This window comes from Procambarus clarkii, chromosome 56 (genome assembly GCF_040958095.1).
Source record: "Procambarus clarkii isolate CNS0578487 chromosome 56, FALCON_Pclarkii_2.0, whole genome shotgun sequence".
Lineage (NCBI taxonomy): Eukaryota > Metazoa > Arthropoda > Malacostraca > Decapoda > Cambaridae > Procambarus > Procambarus clarkii.
The window spans coordinates 20,370,969-20,387,632 of record NC_091205.1 but is presented as its reverse complement, the minus strand read 5'-3'; the positions used below and the strand labels follow the sequence as shown (position 1 = coordinate 20,387,632).

The 16,664-nt window shown below is 41.9% G+C and overlaps 1 protein-coding gene across 2 annotated transcripts in view; it reads right to left on the bottom strand.

Moving 5' to 3' along the window:
- Positions 1 to 169: 169 nt before the first annotated feature.
- Positions 170 to 16,664, bottom strand: part of LOC138353106 (macrophage mannose receptor 1-like) — a 226,362-nt gene continuing 209,867 nt past the window's right edge. For both annotated transcript variants that reach the window (XM_069305834.1, XM_069305833.1), the window contains 4 exons: positions 1,762 to 1,974; positions 1,358 to 1,532; positions 755 to 857; positions 170 to 568 (listed from right to left, as the gene is read on the bottom strand). In XM_069305834.1, the coding sequence (XP_069161935.1) occupies positions 424 to 568; positions 755 to 857; positions 1,358 to 1,532; positions 1,762 to 1,974 (636 nt within the window). In that variant the 3' untranslated portion in view covers positions 170 to 423. The remainder of the gene's footprint in view (positions 569 to 754; positions 858 to 1,357; positions 1,533 to 1,761; positions 1,975 to 16,664) is intronic.

Sequence of the window (16,664 nt, the reverse complement as noted above, 5' to 3'; positions counted from 1 at the left end):
TGGGAAGATCAGGGATGAGTATGGAGGAATGGGGACATGTAAACTGTTTAAGAAGTGCAAAATAAGCCTAAAATTGAGGAAAGATGTAACAAGTGGAAACGTAAATGCATAAATGTAAATCGCAGACATCGTAACAACGGAACAAAGGAGCAATAATGTAAACATAACAGACTGCTAATATTTTATTGCCTATGTAACTCTTATGAAAACTGAAATTTATATTCACAATAAATAAATATTTAAAATTATTTGAAAGCCAGAGAAGAAAATATTCATGTGCATAGCGGTGTTTTGTTTCTGTAGACGACGTACTTTATATTCTCAGACATTGATCTTCCTGCAGTGACTGTAACACAGGAGGAAGTCACACTCCCACACGATCTCCGATGACGGGCATGTTGGAGTGTGTGAGAGGAGAGACAGTTATATGTGCTTCTCGCAGATGACGGGCTTCAGGTGGTGACAGGCCACGTCGTGCCACTTGATGCCATCACCGTAGAAGTTGTTCAGGACGGACAGACAGTTCTCGATCCCATCCTCTCTGTTATCGGGCTGAGGTATGCGGAATCTGTAACAATAGGATATAATACATACGCAATAAGTACATGTGTGTTTGTGTAATATTCTCTCATGAATATAATTTGTGTGCCTGAATTGACTGTAGATTTTTTTTCGCACCTAAATGGTCATTTTCTATAATATTTGTTTGCACATATCCATGCTTGTGTTCACGTGTGAGTATAATAAGACTTACCCTCCTGTGTGTGACCAGTCATCAACAGTGAAAGGCTCGCCATTCAGCCATACAAATCCTCTGCCCGACCTCACACCACCAGTCCAGATGTACTCCACGTTGTCTGGTAAACATAAAATATAGTTAAAACGTAGCTAAGATATAGTTTCATGAGTAAATATGAATATATTAATTTTAGCATTTTCAGAGATAAAGAAACGTAAAAAATAGAAAAAAACAGCACTTCGAGAATGGGAGACGCAGCCACAACAAAGGTTCACATGCTTGCAAAGTTCTTGTAAGCCGTGATCATTACGTTCTTGTGAAGGTATTAGAACTAAACCCCTAATGTCGGGCACAACAATGAAAACTGAAGAACTCTTATTCAAGTTAAAAAATTGAAGTAAAATCCCTATTACGATAACAAGCGTAAGTTTCCAGTTTGTTCTTAAAAAATGGTGACAGATGAAGGACAGGTATTCACTGGCTTGGTCGTCAACTGAGCTAAGCACTTAATACTTTGACTCGTATCAACGTAGTCTTCCACAATACGAAATACAAGGTGATTTACAGGTAAAACATAATATATATCTAAATTAAGGAAAAGACATTGGAATAGCTAACCTCTGCCGACAGCTCTAATGACTAATTCGATCTCTTCCCTGGAACTGATGCCAATAGGCTGCCACCCGCCGCCCAGTCTTGTGCACACACTATGGGCTTGATCGCCAGTGTACTTCCTTCCATTGTCGTGTCTCCAAGAGAAGTAGTACTGACTGCGGTCCAAGGTCTCGTCAACCTACAGGTGCAAATGTTGTATTTTAGGGTCATAGTTATCATTTGATTTTAATTTGTATTCAATTGTATGAAAAATTCCTTAAAAAATACCGACAAGTTGTGTGGAAATAGTGAAAATTTTAAAAAATATTCGCATCTAATCTACACATATTAATAGTTTAACAGTGCTATTTATGTAGGGAATAATGTTAATCGAATATAATGTAAAATAGAATGTGAATGAGACTCACCGGGACGTTAGATGGAATAGGCCGAGGAGCTGGTCTGGGTGGAGATGGGAAGCCGCCACCGAAGGATGGCCTTTGGAATGACTGAGAGGGACGGCGGTGGAATGATTGAGGGGGACGGCGGTGGAATGATTGAGAGGGAAAGCGGTTGAAGGGTGTTGGGGGAAGCTCACTGCTCACCGCCACCACCACACTGAGCAACACCACGACCTTCATCTGGAGAGGGAATTATTATCGGTAAAGCCTGTACATTCCCAGGAAAATGTATAGGGACCTTGTACAAGCCTGGGGCTTCTGTTCTCGTCGAAGCCACTAGGTATGATGACAGGGAAATTCTATCAAATGACTGGTTTAACACTTACCAAAAATTGCTGAAAGGAAAGACATTATGAGTACTGATACTTTGTTACTACATTAACAGCGCTATTTCATATTATACATTACTGCTTTAGTAACTCGTGTCAACAACATTTTCAAGCTAAGCACCATTTTGAGCACCATAATATTTTGGTGCATTACCCCCCATCGTTATCACTATCGTCGCCTAAATGTCACTATTTTATGTTGCTTGCCATGAGCTAAACATGTTGGCCTGTTTGACAAAAGGTGAATATACTGATGATTATACACCTAGGATAACCGTGTATAAAATATAATACAGTATAAATATTAATATATATATATATTGGTATATAAAATTATACTGGCGTACTGGACACGATGGAGGTGTTCTGTCTGTACAGTATAATGGAAATGTTGATCAAAACCCAGCTCATCACAAGTACAGTGTCACACGGGAGAGACGTGTTGTGAACACTTCAATATATCACCATAGGATGAACCAGTAAGAGAACGGCGTCTCCTGAGAGATAATTGTAACGTTCAAAACACTGAGGAGTGAAGAGGCCGCTGCTCGCAGCTTCAGTCCAACACTTACCTTAGCAGGAGTGGAAGTACTTGGTGGGAGGCAGCGGACGCCTTATATACCTGCTCGCTGCTGTAGTGTCAAGGATGTTCTTGGACTTCTCTATCTTTCTCAACACAGTATTTATCGCGAGAAAATCTTACTTCTCCCATGATCAAGTTACACTCGCGAACATGTAAAGATATACTTTGGATTTCCAGTGAACATATTACGGTTAGAACGTACTTTTTCTTGTAATTTTATTGTGTAGTTTGACAAAAAAACATATGTATAGTAGAGCAACAACTAGTTTGGAAATGTAATTAGAAACAAAGTATGTGAGTAATATATATTATTTGGTAACGATGGAAATATTTATTTTTAAAGTGAACAAGAATAAAGCAGTCTTTACTGTAAGAATATATTCACATTTATCAAAAAATAATATTATATATATATTGGTATATGAACTGAGGGTCTCTTGATAATCTTTTTATGATTGTTGGACAGCCAAAAAGAAAGAGAAAGCGTGCATAAACTCTTCGCAAAGAGTGTAACCCATCTTCCTGCTTAGATTGTACTCCTTGTAACTGTGGACCATTGTATATATTTAGACGTAATGGACAATTAGAAAAGTAGAATTTGGTACTATTAAATCTGGATAAACCGAAAAGATTTTGTATTTAAGTTGCTAATAAAACCTATTACCTACCATAACAATAATAGGCCTAATACGCACTATCTAAGGCCTAATACAGTATAGTACATAAATATGCATAATAGGCCTTTGGATATTTAAACTTATTAGTTGAATTTTTTCCGGAAAAAAAAGGTGAATAGTACCAAATCGTACTAAGAGTCCCGTTGGGGATACATAGGTGTATGAAGGGATGGTTGACAGGGAACCTGGATTGATGTCATGGACATGTATATACCTGCTTGATGGGGTTTTGAGAGTTCTTCTACTCCCCAAAACTTGTGAGAGCTTGGTCCAACAAGCTTTGCTTGGAGCGACCCGCAGGCGCTCACATACCCACCACAGCCCGGAACTTCTTGAAGAAAACTACCTAGTTTTCTCTTGGAAGTGTCCACGGTTGTTCCGGCAATATTTCTTATACTCGCTGGGAGGATGTTGAACAACCGTGGACCTCTGATGTTTATTCAGGGTTCTCTGATTGTGCTTATGGCACCTCCCTGCTCTTCACTGGTTTTATTCTGGATTTTCCGATATATCATTCACTCCGTTGTGTTGTTATTTTACTGTGTAGATTTGGGACCTGGCGCCCCAGTATTTTCCACGTGTATATTATTTGATATCTCTATCGTCTCCTTTCTAGTGAGTACATTTGAAGAGCTTTGAGACGACCCCAATAATTAAGTGCTTTATCGCGTCTATGTATGCCGTATATGTTCTCTGTACTCCCTCTATTTCAGCAAGCTCTCTTGCTCTGAAAGGGGGGAAGTGAATACTGAGCAGTACTCAAGACGAGACAGCACAAGTGTCCGTCTATATACTGTAGCATATATATTATAGCAACCTTAAGGTGAGGTTTTATACGTTAGGAACATATGTCTCCCCTTAATTAGCCCAGCCAGTTCTTGTCTACATGTTATAATGTGCAAATAATATTTTTATAGATTCTACTGGATCTTCCAGTTTGACAATTTAATCCAAATCCGTTTATATACTTAAAGTACAATTCTATAAAATTCAGCAAGCAAACACTTTCAAAATCCGTGTATATAAAACCCCGCCCCATCTCCTTGCTGATCCGCGGTGGATGTCAACACTCACCGAGAACATTTGGTAATAGTCTTGACATTATTTTACTCTATGATCGTTGTGTGAAGATATGTAGGGCGGACGTGTGGTGCTCCTTCCTCACGCGGTGGGGACCAGGCTGCCTTGATGACGGCCAGGTGGTGGGTGCTCCTTCCTCACGCGGTGGGGACCAGGCTGCCTTGATGACGGCCAGGTGGTGGGTGCTCCTTCCTCACGCGGTGGGGACCAGGCTGCCTTGATGACGGCCAGGTGGTGCTGTGTAGGGCGGCCGTGTGGTGCTCCTTCCTGACACGGTGGGGGGCCAGGTGGTGGTGTGTAGGGCGGACGTGTGGTGCTCCTTCCTGACACGGTGGGGGGCCAGGTGGTGGTGTGTAGGGCGGACGTGTGGTGCTCCTTCCTGACACGGTGGCGGCCAGGTGGTGCTGTGTAGGGCGGACGTGTGGTGCTCCTTCCTGACACGGTGGGGGGCCAGGTGGTGCTGTGTAGGGCGGACGTGTGGTGCTCCTTCCTGACACGGTGGGGGGCCAGGTGGTGGTGTGTAGGGCGGACGTGTGGTGCTCCTTCCTGACACGGTGGGGGGCCAGGTGGTGGTGTGTAGGGCGGACGTGTGGTGCTCCTTCCTGACACGGTGGGGGGCCAGGTGGTGCTGTGTAGGGCGGCCGTGTGGTGCTCCTTCCTGACACGGTGGGGGGCCAGGTGGTGGTGTGTAGGGCGGACGTGTGGTGCTCCTTCCTGACACGGTGGGGGGCCAGGTGGTGGTGTGTAGGGCGGACGTGTGGTGCTCCTTCCTGACACGGTGGCGGCCAGGTGGTGCTGTGTAGGGCGGACGTGTGGTGCTCCTTCCTGACACGGTGGGGGGCCAGGTGGTGCTGTGTAGGGCGGACGTGTGGTGCCCCTTCCTGACACGGTGGGGGGCCAGGTGGTGCTGTGTAGGGCGGACGTGTGGTGCCCCTTCCTGACACGGTGGGGGGCCAGGTGGTGCTGTGTAGGGCGGACGTGTGGTGCTCCTTCCTCACACGGTGGGGGGCCAGGTGGTGCTGTGTAGGGCGGACGTGTGGTGCTCCTTCCTCACACGGTGGGGGGCCAGGTGGTGCTGTGTAGGGCGGACGTGTGGTGCTCCTTCCTCACACGGTGGGGGGCCAGGTGGTGCTGTGTAGGGCGGACGTGTGGTGCTCCTTCCTCACATGGTGGCGGCCAGGCTGCCTTGATGACGGCCAGGTGGTGGTGGCGAGGCAGCGTGGGAAAGTGTATCATATAACCCCACCACCGCCCCCTCCCAGGCCATATTAACCTTCAGATATCATCTCTACAGACCTCTAAAGATATTACTGTGAGGATGAAGAGGGTGTGACAAACGCAGTCGAGATGTGCTTCACCTGCAGCATTACACACTTTATAAGGATATATCTCATACCCCATCATATATTATCATCATATAATATGACTTTACGACAAATAGCAATTGGCATAACTGATTAGAAATATATATACATGTTAATCATGTCTGTTCAATAAACAATATTGGTTTTGTGCATTATTTTCTCGAGAGACCTTCGTACACATCATAATTATCATGGATGTAATTATCACTTCTTCATGACGGCCTCAGATATTGCCACGCCTCTTTGTCTCTCTTGTACTCGATTACGTTGTGTTTGTGGATGTCTTTATTTGGTCTGCCCACCTAGAACATTGCTTCAGTTCTTAAACCCATTATGTGACGGCGAAACATTTCTGCCACTTACCAATAGGATGGGTATAGGGGGTTTGGGGTTCAGCTCCTGAACCCATTATGTGGCTTTGTGGCCTTTTTAACTACCGTGCACACTATGAGTTCCACTGCTAGTCACAGTATAGGTTCCACTACCAGTCATAGTATGATTTTCACTGCCAGTCACAGTATGGGTTCATAGTGACTGGCTAACCAAGTATTAGGCTACATCGGCAAAATTACAAAATGATTGATAATTCGGAAATAACTGTTCTCTGAGAGAGTTCGAGTCAAAGTGGCCACGTCCTGGGAAACATGACGACTTTTATTTGATTTGTTATACTAAACTGATTGTACTGTGTTCAATTCTATTACTGTGAGACAACATTATGTAACGATTTCGACCGACCTCCGGCAACAGTTTACATAGGAAAATGACACGTAGTTCCTAGAATTATATTCTAAGCATATTAGTGTCCTCTAAGTAACTTGCTTAAATATTAGCAGGCAATTGGGTGGACGTAGGATCGCAGGATTGCTTTAAGCGTAGGTTAATACCCTTACCTACGCTTAAAGGTATATAGTAGGTATATTCATTTCAAAATTTTTGGTAACAGTGACTAATATGGAAATGGAACTCAGTGTTCCATAATCGCACACAAGTGCTGTAGGGTTCAAGTCAATATGATATATTACACGAACACTTGTCCGAAAACAACTAAACAACCCAACGAAACATGAAGCAGTCTTTTTATGGGAAAACTTCTATAATAAGAAGTTTACCTGGCTTCCATGCAACTCGGATACGCTTTACGAATACAACGACCTTGAGCAACTTAGCGTCGTATTATGGAATATTTGACCTTGAGCAACTTAGCGTCGTATTATGGAATATTTGACCTTGAGCAACTTAGCGTCGTATTATGGAATATTTGACCTTGAGCAACTTAGCCTCAAATATTCCATAATACGAGGCTATCACTGGGACACCCCAAGTATGAAACAATTACCACAGAGAAGCGGGAATGTGTTTTTTCCTAACTGCTTTATAAACATAAACATTTGTATAAAACAGAAATGCATCTCTTTAGTCATGGGGTTGAAGAGCAACACTAGGCTTGATGAAAGTATCTCAAAGTCAATAGCGAGGTTGATGCTTAAAATATCTAATGGGTTTAAGCATCATGTTATTTTCATGTATATTGTGCAACAGCAGCCTGCACGGCAGACCCACAGGCAGGGAAGGAAGGTTTACGAGCAGCGTCATGGTCGCTCACCAGAGAGAAGACGCAGTTTCCTGAATGCCCTGGACGACTTCAATGTCAGAACACAAAAATGTGGTAAATTATTTTTAGCTGATGTTAGAAATCGACGAACGCTGAGGACGCTGACGAATTTGCAGTGTATAGTTTATTATCTGAATATTATAATTTCTGTTTATGGCTAAATTTCAAGGAATGGGATAGCCCCCATTGTAGACCTAGGCTGCAGGGTGGCTAGATGCTGCGATAACATAATACGACATTGCTCGCCTCACAGCAATAGCAGCTCCACATGCAGGTGACTTCCTATTAGCAACCCCAATGTTCTCAACTGGCACGCGTCTCACACCACACGCCCTCCTAATTGCTGTGGCCCTCTGCCTATTTCCCCTAATTCACACCAAATATATTTGCAGCGAGGTGGTGTCTAACAGGTATGGCCAGCATGGCCTGCTCTGATAAAGCACAGGAGGATGTCACTTAAGGCACAGTGAAGTTATCAAGAGAAGTCTCACCACAGCTGGATGTCCAGCCGAGAGGGAGCCCTGTTACCTAACGCCCCGTAACTCCGATGTTCGTATTGGTCGCCCAGATGGGATCACAGTGAACCCCTGGAAGATCGGCAAGCAGTTGAATGTGTGTATCAAACCTGGATAACACCTACACTGACTTTAGTTTTGCTTATTTAGGTGGTGCTGCCACTCAAAGGAAATCAACCAAGTCCCGTAAGTACAGAGAACTGGATAAGAATTTGCAGTTTAATCCTCATTGCTTCCAAGATACGGCGCCTGGGGTAAGAGTGCCACCAGTTTTTTTTTTAAGGAACTGGGTTCTAGGCTGTTTGAAACAAGAAACCCTAAAGCTGCCAGCTTCCTTTTCCAGCGCCTCAGCGTGGCGATACAGAGAGGAAATGCACACTGCATTCAGGGTTCCTGCCCACCATCTGAGAAGCTGGAGGAACTCTACAACCTATAACAAACAACTTTGTATCTTGTATGTAACCAAGTTTGTAACTTCTTTTTGTAATAAAATTTAAATAAAACAGTTGTATATATAATGCAGTGGTAAGAGAAGACATGTGCACGTGGAAACCCGACAAGACTCATCCGAGTGCTGCATATCCTCTTCTTCAAGGTTGAGGGTCCCTACAAACACAACCAGAGGTGGTACCCTTTACACAGTATATAATTATATCATTACTAAATCGTTTTAAAAGACCTTAATTTATTAGATCTCTCAAAGAGAAGAGTAAACGGAATTCATTAAAAATATTTAAGATTATCAGAGGTCACAATCTTAAATATTTGCAATGAATCAGAGGTCATGCAATATTGACTTTAAGAAGACATTTAAAGTAGCTGCATCCTGATTGACCTGGGGACCTGATCAGAGACCGGGCCGCTGGGACATTGATCCCCAGAGCCACCAACTAAACAGGTCAACACAGACACAAATAAGCAATAGCTGGAAAAGCAACAATGCCTTGAAAACTTTAGACAAACAATTTCACTCTAGCGAAGCAAAACACTTCACAAATCGGGTTGTGTTTGTATTATAATGTTGGTTTTATCATCACGTGTCACGCGCTGAACCTGAGAGTTATTCATCACTATTACACCATAACCTGGGGGGTTATTCAACCATTACCTGGGAGTTATTCAACACTATTACACCATAACCTGGGAGTGATTCATCACTATTACACCATAACCTGGGAGTGATTCATCACTATTACACCATAACCTGAGAGTTATTCAACACTATTACACCATAACCTGGGAGTTATTCATCACTATTACACCATAACCTGGGAGTTATTCATCACTATTACACCATAACCTGGGAGTTATTCATCACTATTCAATCATAACCTGAGAGTTATTCAACACTATTACACCATAACCTGAGAGTTATTCAACACTATTACACCATAACCTGGGAGTGATTCATCACTATAACACCACAACCTGGGTTATTCATCACTATTACACCATAACCTGAGTTATTCATCACTATAACACCATAACCTGGGAGTTATTCAACACTATTACACTATTATATATATAAGGAACAACCAACCAGGTGATATAATTTAAAGTAATATCGTGCGTACAACTGGTTTCCTTTAAACATATGGAATACTAAAGGTATACCATGTATTATATGGTATATCTATGGTATACTATAGGTATACTGTATCGTGTACCATCGCAAACTTTACATAAACAGTCAACCTAGTTCGTGTCTTATTGTCTGCTGTTCTTGTTTGAGTATCTTTTTTTATTCTAAGTGAAGTATCTTTTTCATTTTAAGTGAAGTATCTTTTTTATTCTAAGTGAAGTATCTTTTTTATTCTAAGTGATATCAATACTGCCAGCAGACACAGATTATCATCACTCACGAAGCTGGATAAATAGCGGAACGAACACAGAGAAAAACAAATAAAACATTTTAGTTACGAAACTGAGAAACAATGTTTATTATCGAAGTGTAAACTGGTGAAACCAGAGTCAAATAAATTAAAAAGTGATAACATATGGATACAAAGTGATAACATATGTTGATATAAATTTGAATGTATGTCTAAGGTTGGAGGAGAGGTGTTGTTTAGGGCTAGCCTAATCCAACTTTGCACACGGATTCCTGTAGGGTTCGTGCCCAATATGGTTAGGTTGGAGGGGATAGTCACTAGAATTCTATAGAGAACAGCAAGCCACAACCACATACTGATTCCCACCAATATACTGACACTGGCCGGTGGCGACCGTCTTGCTAATTATTAGTAAACAAAAATTTAAGTCCAATTATTTTTTTCTTGCGGTAATGTAAAACATCATGCACTGATCTCGTGAAAATTGACAGACAATTTTCATTCGTTATACTTCCCCATAGCAGAGAAAATATGCAAGTTCCACACTGTCAGCACTGAAGACTATCCACCCTAAAGGCCCATTCCCTGCTCACTCAGGCACGAACTACTCTCCAATTGGCTCCCTGCAAGTTTAAAATTGTGGGTTTGTAAGTTTTCAACTTCTCCTCGACAGCGAAAAAAAATTTAAAAAAAATATTGATTAGATTCGTTTTAGAATCATTAATCTTATCCTTTCGGTCATATTCAACAACACAAGTTTACAAGAATCACTGCTACCAAAATAAATAAATAAATATATATATATATATATATATATATATATATATATATATATATATATATATATATAAGCGCATTAGCTATCCGGAAGAAACTACTAAAGAGGGGTAAGGTTGTTGGGAAAACAAAAAAAGAGTCATGTTTCTTGGAATTATATTTATCTGTTGTTTTAACCGCGCTACTTACTCTCACTTTTACCTTCAGGCTTCTCCCTCGTTGTGGTGCCGGACACACCCACAGCTTAGTGGGGAATACGGTAGAGGACACTGGTGGTGGTTTGTTGTTCTGTGTCTTAATCTTTCTCTCTCTCTCTCTCTCGCCTGTGGTGTTGCTGTCTTTCGCATGTTACACGTGAGATTTGTAAAGAGCATCAGCTCTCAGCTCTCCATGACAAGCTTATGAATGTATCTGTGAAGCATGGAATGTTTACATAACCATTCCGCTGAAAGAGCATCTAATCGCGTGCACGCGCGCGCGCGCGCACACACACACACACACACACTGCCTTTAGAAATTTATGAAAGGAATCATTTAGTTGAGAGGTGGGACCAAAGAGCCGAAGCTCAACCCCTGCAAACACACCTGAGTACACACACACACGCGCGCGCGCACACATACACACACGGACGCTCATGCATACACTCACGCGCGCGCGATAATGTGACTCACGGATTCCTTAGAAACGGCTTGTTGACCTTCCTTACTTGATGGTCAAACCTTTGCCAGTATCGCCATTCTCGACCTTCCTCGACGGCCGGCCGGTGATAGCCTAGCTACTGATTTTCCCTCAGCTGCTGCTCTTGCTGCTGCTGCTGCTGCTGCTGCTGCTGCTGCTGCTGCTGCTCCTGCTGCTGCTGCTGGCAGCAGCTAGCTGCTACTCGACTGCTGCTGGCTGCTGTTCGGCTTGGCTGTTCTCCTGCTGTTGCTATTGTTGAAAGCTAGAGTACAACTGTAGTTGTACTCTACTCAGTAGTTCAGATATGAGCAAGATTCTTAGTACCTTTCTTGGTGATGGATGTGTATGATACTTGAATGGTGGGGTAGAGATAATGAGGGATATCACGGACCGGTAGATTACATATAAAAGGAAGGTTCAGTTTGATGAGATTGTACACATTCGTACTCAAGCCATATATCATATATTAGAGTATATTAAGGACACAAAATGTGTGTCTTGAGCAGTGCTTGAGATGTTTTGTCTCTCACACAGCTTTAATGTACAATGTTGTGTTGGCTTGTGTGAGTCTCTAGTGTGATGTGAAGCTTTAGCGCTTTCGTAAACAAAATATTCACCCATACAAATGTCAAATGTTTATTGGAAGTAGGAATTAGGCCATATACATGAAGGAATTGATCCATATTTCAAGAAGGAATTAGGCCACATTCATGGCCTAATTCCTCCTCACAATCAAAATCGAAGGACTTGCATTCAACAGTAATTGAGGACCTTGATATAAAATGATTGACCGCTCGTATTCTGGGAGAAAACGACAAAATGTGGTGTACTGTAACTGACAGGAGTAACATAAATGATGGGCTGTCACGGTCTCTCCGTGGGTCCTCGGTTAGGTTAGATTCGGGTACTCTAGTACATCATTTTTGCGACGTTGTGGCAAATCGAGAGACCGGACTTGCCTCAGGCCCAGACCAATCATATGCAGGTCAATATTTTAAGCTACTCTTTGGGTAACGTTTTCTTCCAAACAGCTAATTTTTTTTTTATTGATTATTACACCAAGTTTAGTTTTTTAATTCATTGTTTACTTGTACAATTTTTGCTGACCTTCCATAAACGAGAAGCCTTATTGCTCCCCAGGGTCAGCTTTGTACCGATTCTTCCCACCCTTGTGTTCCATTTTTTTTTTCAAAAAACCTTCCCCACTCTATATGACCGAAGTATAAAAATAATTCTTCTCCCTAGACAAGCTTTCAAATTTTAACCTTAGCGAGAGCCTTCCTTCACTGTGTTATAGATGGAGCTCAGACCTTTAGGGAGAGCCTTCCTTCACTGTGTTATAGATGGAGCTCAGACCCTTAGGGAGAGCCTTCCTTCACTGTGTTATAGATGGAGCTCAGACCCTTAGGGAGAGCCTTCCTTCACTGTGTTATAGATGGAGCTCAGACCTTTAGGGAGAGCCTTCCTTCACTGTGTTATAGATGGAGCTCAGACCCTTAGGGAGAGCCTTCCTTCACTGTGTTATAGATGGAGCTCAGACCCTTAGGGAGAGCCTTCCTTCACTCACCGTCTTCAACTTTCACCACAACCACCACCATCTCTGTGAGGTGTGCCACTCACAGCTCGGGGGGTTCAGTGTTTACCCTTGTGAACAATATGAGGCTTCCCTCATTACTGATGAGAACGTTTCAAATTTCACATTTTATATATATATTACTCCTGAAAGATATTATTAATTGGAACGTTATCCCCCACAGACACAAATCAGACGATTCAATTAACAATTTACTACAAAAACAAGAAAACGGTCAACCTACTCATGAAGAACTCTCCAGACACCACCAGAACGCCTTGAAAGAGACCAATGTCGTCTATGCCTTCACATGCCCACTTGGGAACTCAATGATATAATGTTGACGTTGGAGTTTAGAAGGAAAAACAGTGTCTTGTAATATTTTTCCGGCATACCTCTTGGATTTTCTTGCATTTGAGAACTTACTATAGGTAAATTGTTTGATTTTAAAACATCCTCTTAGTATTTAGTAATTTCGAATATTGTATTATTATTCTGTTTTCTTTAATTCTCTTTCTTTAATACAAAGTATTAAAGAAAATATAATTTTGTTTATTTCTTTATTATTTTCGAACATCCTCTCGTAGTATTGCTTTATTTGCAAACATTTTATAAATAGTTTTGCTTTATTTTCGATTGTTTCGAAATATTATATATTATAATATATATTATAATGTAACAATATTATAGATTTTTTCGGATTTCCAAACAGTATTTTTCAAAATTTAGCAATTTTTCATTTGTTTTTTGAGCGATAACTTTGCTTTATGCCTGTGAATTACGTGCACAGTACTCTGATGACCCACTCAACCGTGCACAGTACTCTGATGACCCACATTCAACTGTGCACAGTATTCTGATGACCCACTCAACCGTGCACAATACTCTGATGGCCCACACTCAACCCTGCACAGCAGTTATGGACACAGCCGTGAACAGTTTACCATTACAGTACACTGTAACGGTAAACTCAGCGGTACAGTGAACTGTGAGGTGACAATAAACGGTCTTATAGTAAGGAACGAGAGAGAGCGGAACACCGGCAGTAATCAAGACCCCACAAAACAGCCTAAGATACAATCCTCACTTCTAACGGCGTTTGACAGCCTCGTGAGAAATTTACGGGGGATTATTTTATGCCATCAAATAAAATTTGTCATTCTTGAAATGGAATTTGTCATTCTTGTCGTGTTCAATGAAGCGCGAAAATCGTACCAATATAGCCGTTTTTAAAACTGATAATGGTGAGTGAATTGAATTTGTTTTTTGTTTTCCTACTTTTAAAACAACGCGCGCTCGCTCGCTCCCTCACACACACACACACACACACACACACACACACACACACACACACACACACACACACACACACGATTGAATCTCACCTTAGTCAGCATAATGCTCGAGATCAGAGCATTTTATATTAATTATTAAGTATTTGAATACCTGAGCATTTCTTGAACATTTCTTTAAGTGGAATATGTAAAGTTCAGGAGCACTATTTTTCCTGATCATAACTATTTTAGCAACGTTATCTGCCTTCATTGTACCGTACATTGGTCGTACCTCAATGGTCGTACCGTGGTGGCTTGTACATTGATCGATTATTTTAAGGGTGTAAAGCTCCCTTTAAATTTATATACACATTCTTATATACCTGGTCACTAGATACACAGTGAACTTTCCTCTCCTCTAAATAATATTAAGACCTTACCTCAACATATAAGCAAGACAATAACAGACCTAAAGTTAAACAGACCACACACTAGAAGGTGAAGGGACGACGACGATTCGGTCCGTCCTGGACCATTCTTAAGTCGATTGATTCACAATCGACTTGAGAATGGTCCAGGACGGACCGAAACGTCGTCGTCCCTTCACCTTCTAGTGTGTGGTCTGGTCAACTTACTTTAGCCACGTCATTGTGACTCATCGCCTGCAACAGGCCTGAAAATTGAAAACTCTTAACCCACAAATCTGAAATTAGAGGAATTGTCGACGTTTCGGTCCGTCCTGGACCATTCTCAAGTCATCTAATGGGAAAAAGAGTGGTAGAAAAAGTCTATTCATAAGGTAAGAGAATGAGATAATAGACGAGAAGTATAGGAAATTAAAGAAATACTGGAATAAGGTAAAGTATAGGAATAGATTTGAAGTATGGGAATGAGACAGAAATACAAGAATAAGACTGAAATACAAGCATAAGATGGAAATATAATGTAGAAGTGAAGAATAATGTAGAAATTAATATGGTTGAAGTACAGAAATAAAAGAACACTGAGGAAGGCCAAACGGTGAAGACAATAAGATAAAAGAGAGACAAAGACATAGTAACACGAGAGAAAGAAACGACAACCCAGAGGGCTGATGATAATAAAGTTAGAACACCGAAGAATGTAATGAGAGAGAGAGAGAGAGAGAGAGAGAGAGAGAGAGAGAGAGAGAGAGAGAGAGAGAGAGAGAGAGAGAGAGAGAGAGAGAGAGAGAGAGAGAGAGGCAGGCAAAGAATCAACCACCACTAAGCTGGACCAAAGATTAATGAGACGAGTCACATAAGAATATGAGGCGACTTGAACCAGCGTGCTAATGATTCCCCGAGACAATTGCCTTAACCCACTCGGCCACGACAGGACAAAAAGCCATTCAGCCTAGAGTGAATTCACTGGGCCTGGATCAGGCTCCAACTGGTGCCACAATCAGGTTTTTACGAATAGCTCGCCTACACTATGGTCCGCAGGCACCCCTTTCCTGCAGAACACAAAGTTTAGGTGGGAGTGTGTGTATGTATTACGTGGGAGTGTGTGTATTGTGACGATATTCTGTAATAGAGCAGTAGCTATTCTGGCTGGTGTTGTGCCGATCGCACGTTAATCAATAAAAAGGTATAACAAAGTAAATAAGACTGCCTTAGGTCCTCTACTGTGTGAGAGCTGCAGGTAAAACAAAGAATAAAAACTATAAAGATTTAAAATAACATAACTCACTTTAATAACATACAAAACAAGACCCCTTATCCACTTGGCTTCAATACAATTTACAAGAGAAAATATACACATGTGACAGTTACGTTAATGTCAAAGATGCAATTAATACGTTATACAAAAGCTGTACGTATCAACTGTCTCCTAAGGAAGCGAGAGTAGATGTTACTGCTGAAAGCACGAAGTGTATTCTGATCACTGGACGCCGGTGAGCCATTTATATATGGGCCAGGCCGTCAGAAATGGCGGGAATCTTGTAGGTAACCATCGGCCGGCAGTTAAACAAGCAGTTAGTGGCTGGTCGACTGGCGAGTGGCGTCTGGGCCTCTGCCCAGACAACAGGTGTCTTGGGTACTAGAGGGTGGAGGGAGGAGGGGGTGGTGTCTGTCTAGACACTGAGGTGTCTGAGCACGTATTGATGTTGATGATGTTGATTCCTTATGTTGGAGCATGCAGATTCGTTGGTGAATAGGCGGGATAGGGAACAGGCAGGATCTACTGCCTAAGCAGGAAATTACGTTAACAGTATGTATTACGTGGGAGTGTGTGTTGTATGTATTACGTGGGAGTGTGTGTTGTATGTATTACGTGGGAGTGTGTGTTGTATGTATTACGTGGGAGTGTGTGTTGTATGTATTACGTGGGAGTGTGTTGCACGTGATATGTGGAAGTGTTGTATGTATTATGAGACAGTAAGATTCATGTGTCACACAGCAGAGATCTCCAGGCAACATACTGGGCTGAAATCCCGTTTAAGGGCTGGAGAAATTCACGGCGGCTTGGAAAGGCAGTAATTTAATTTTAGCGTTTCCCCTGAGGGAGGCAATTTATTGGGGCAGTGCAACTCATTACAACCGGAGAGTCG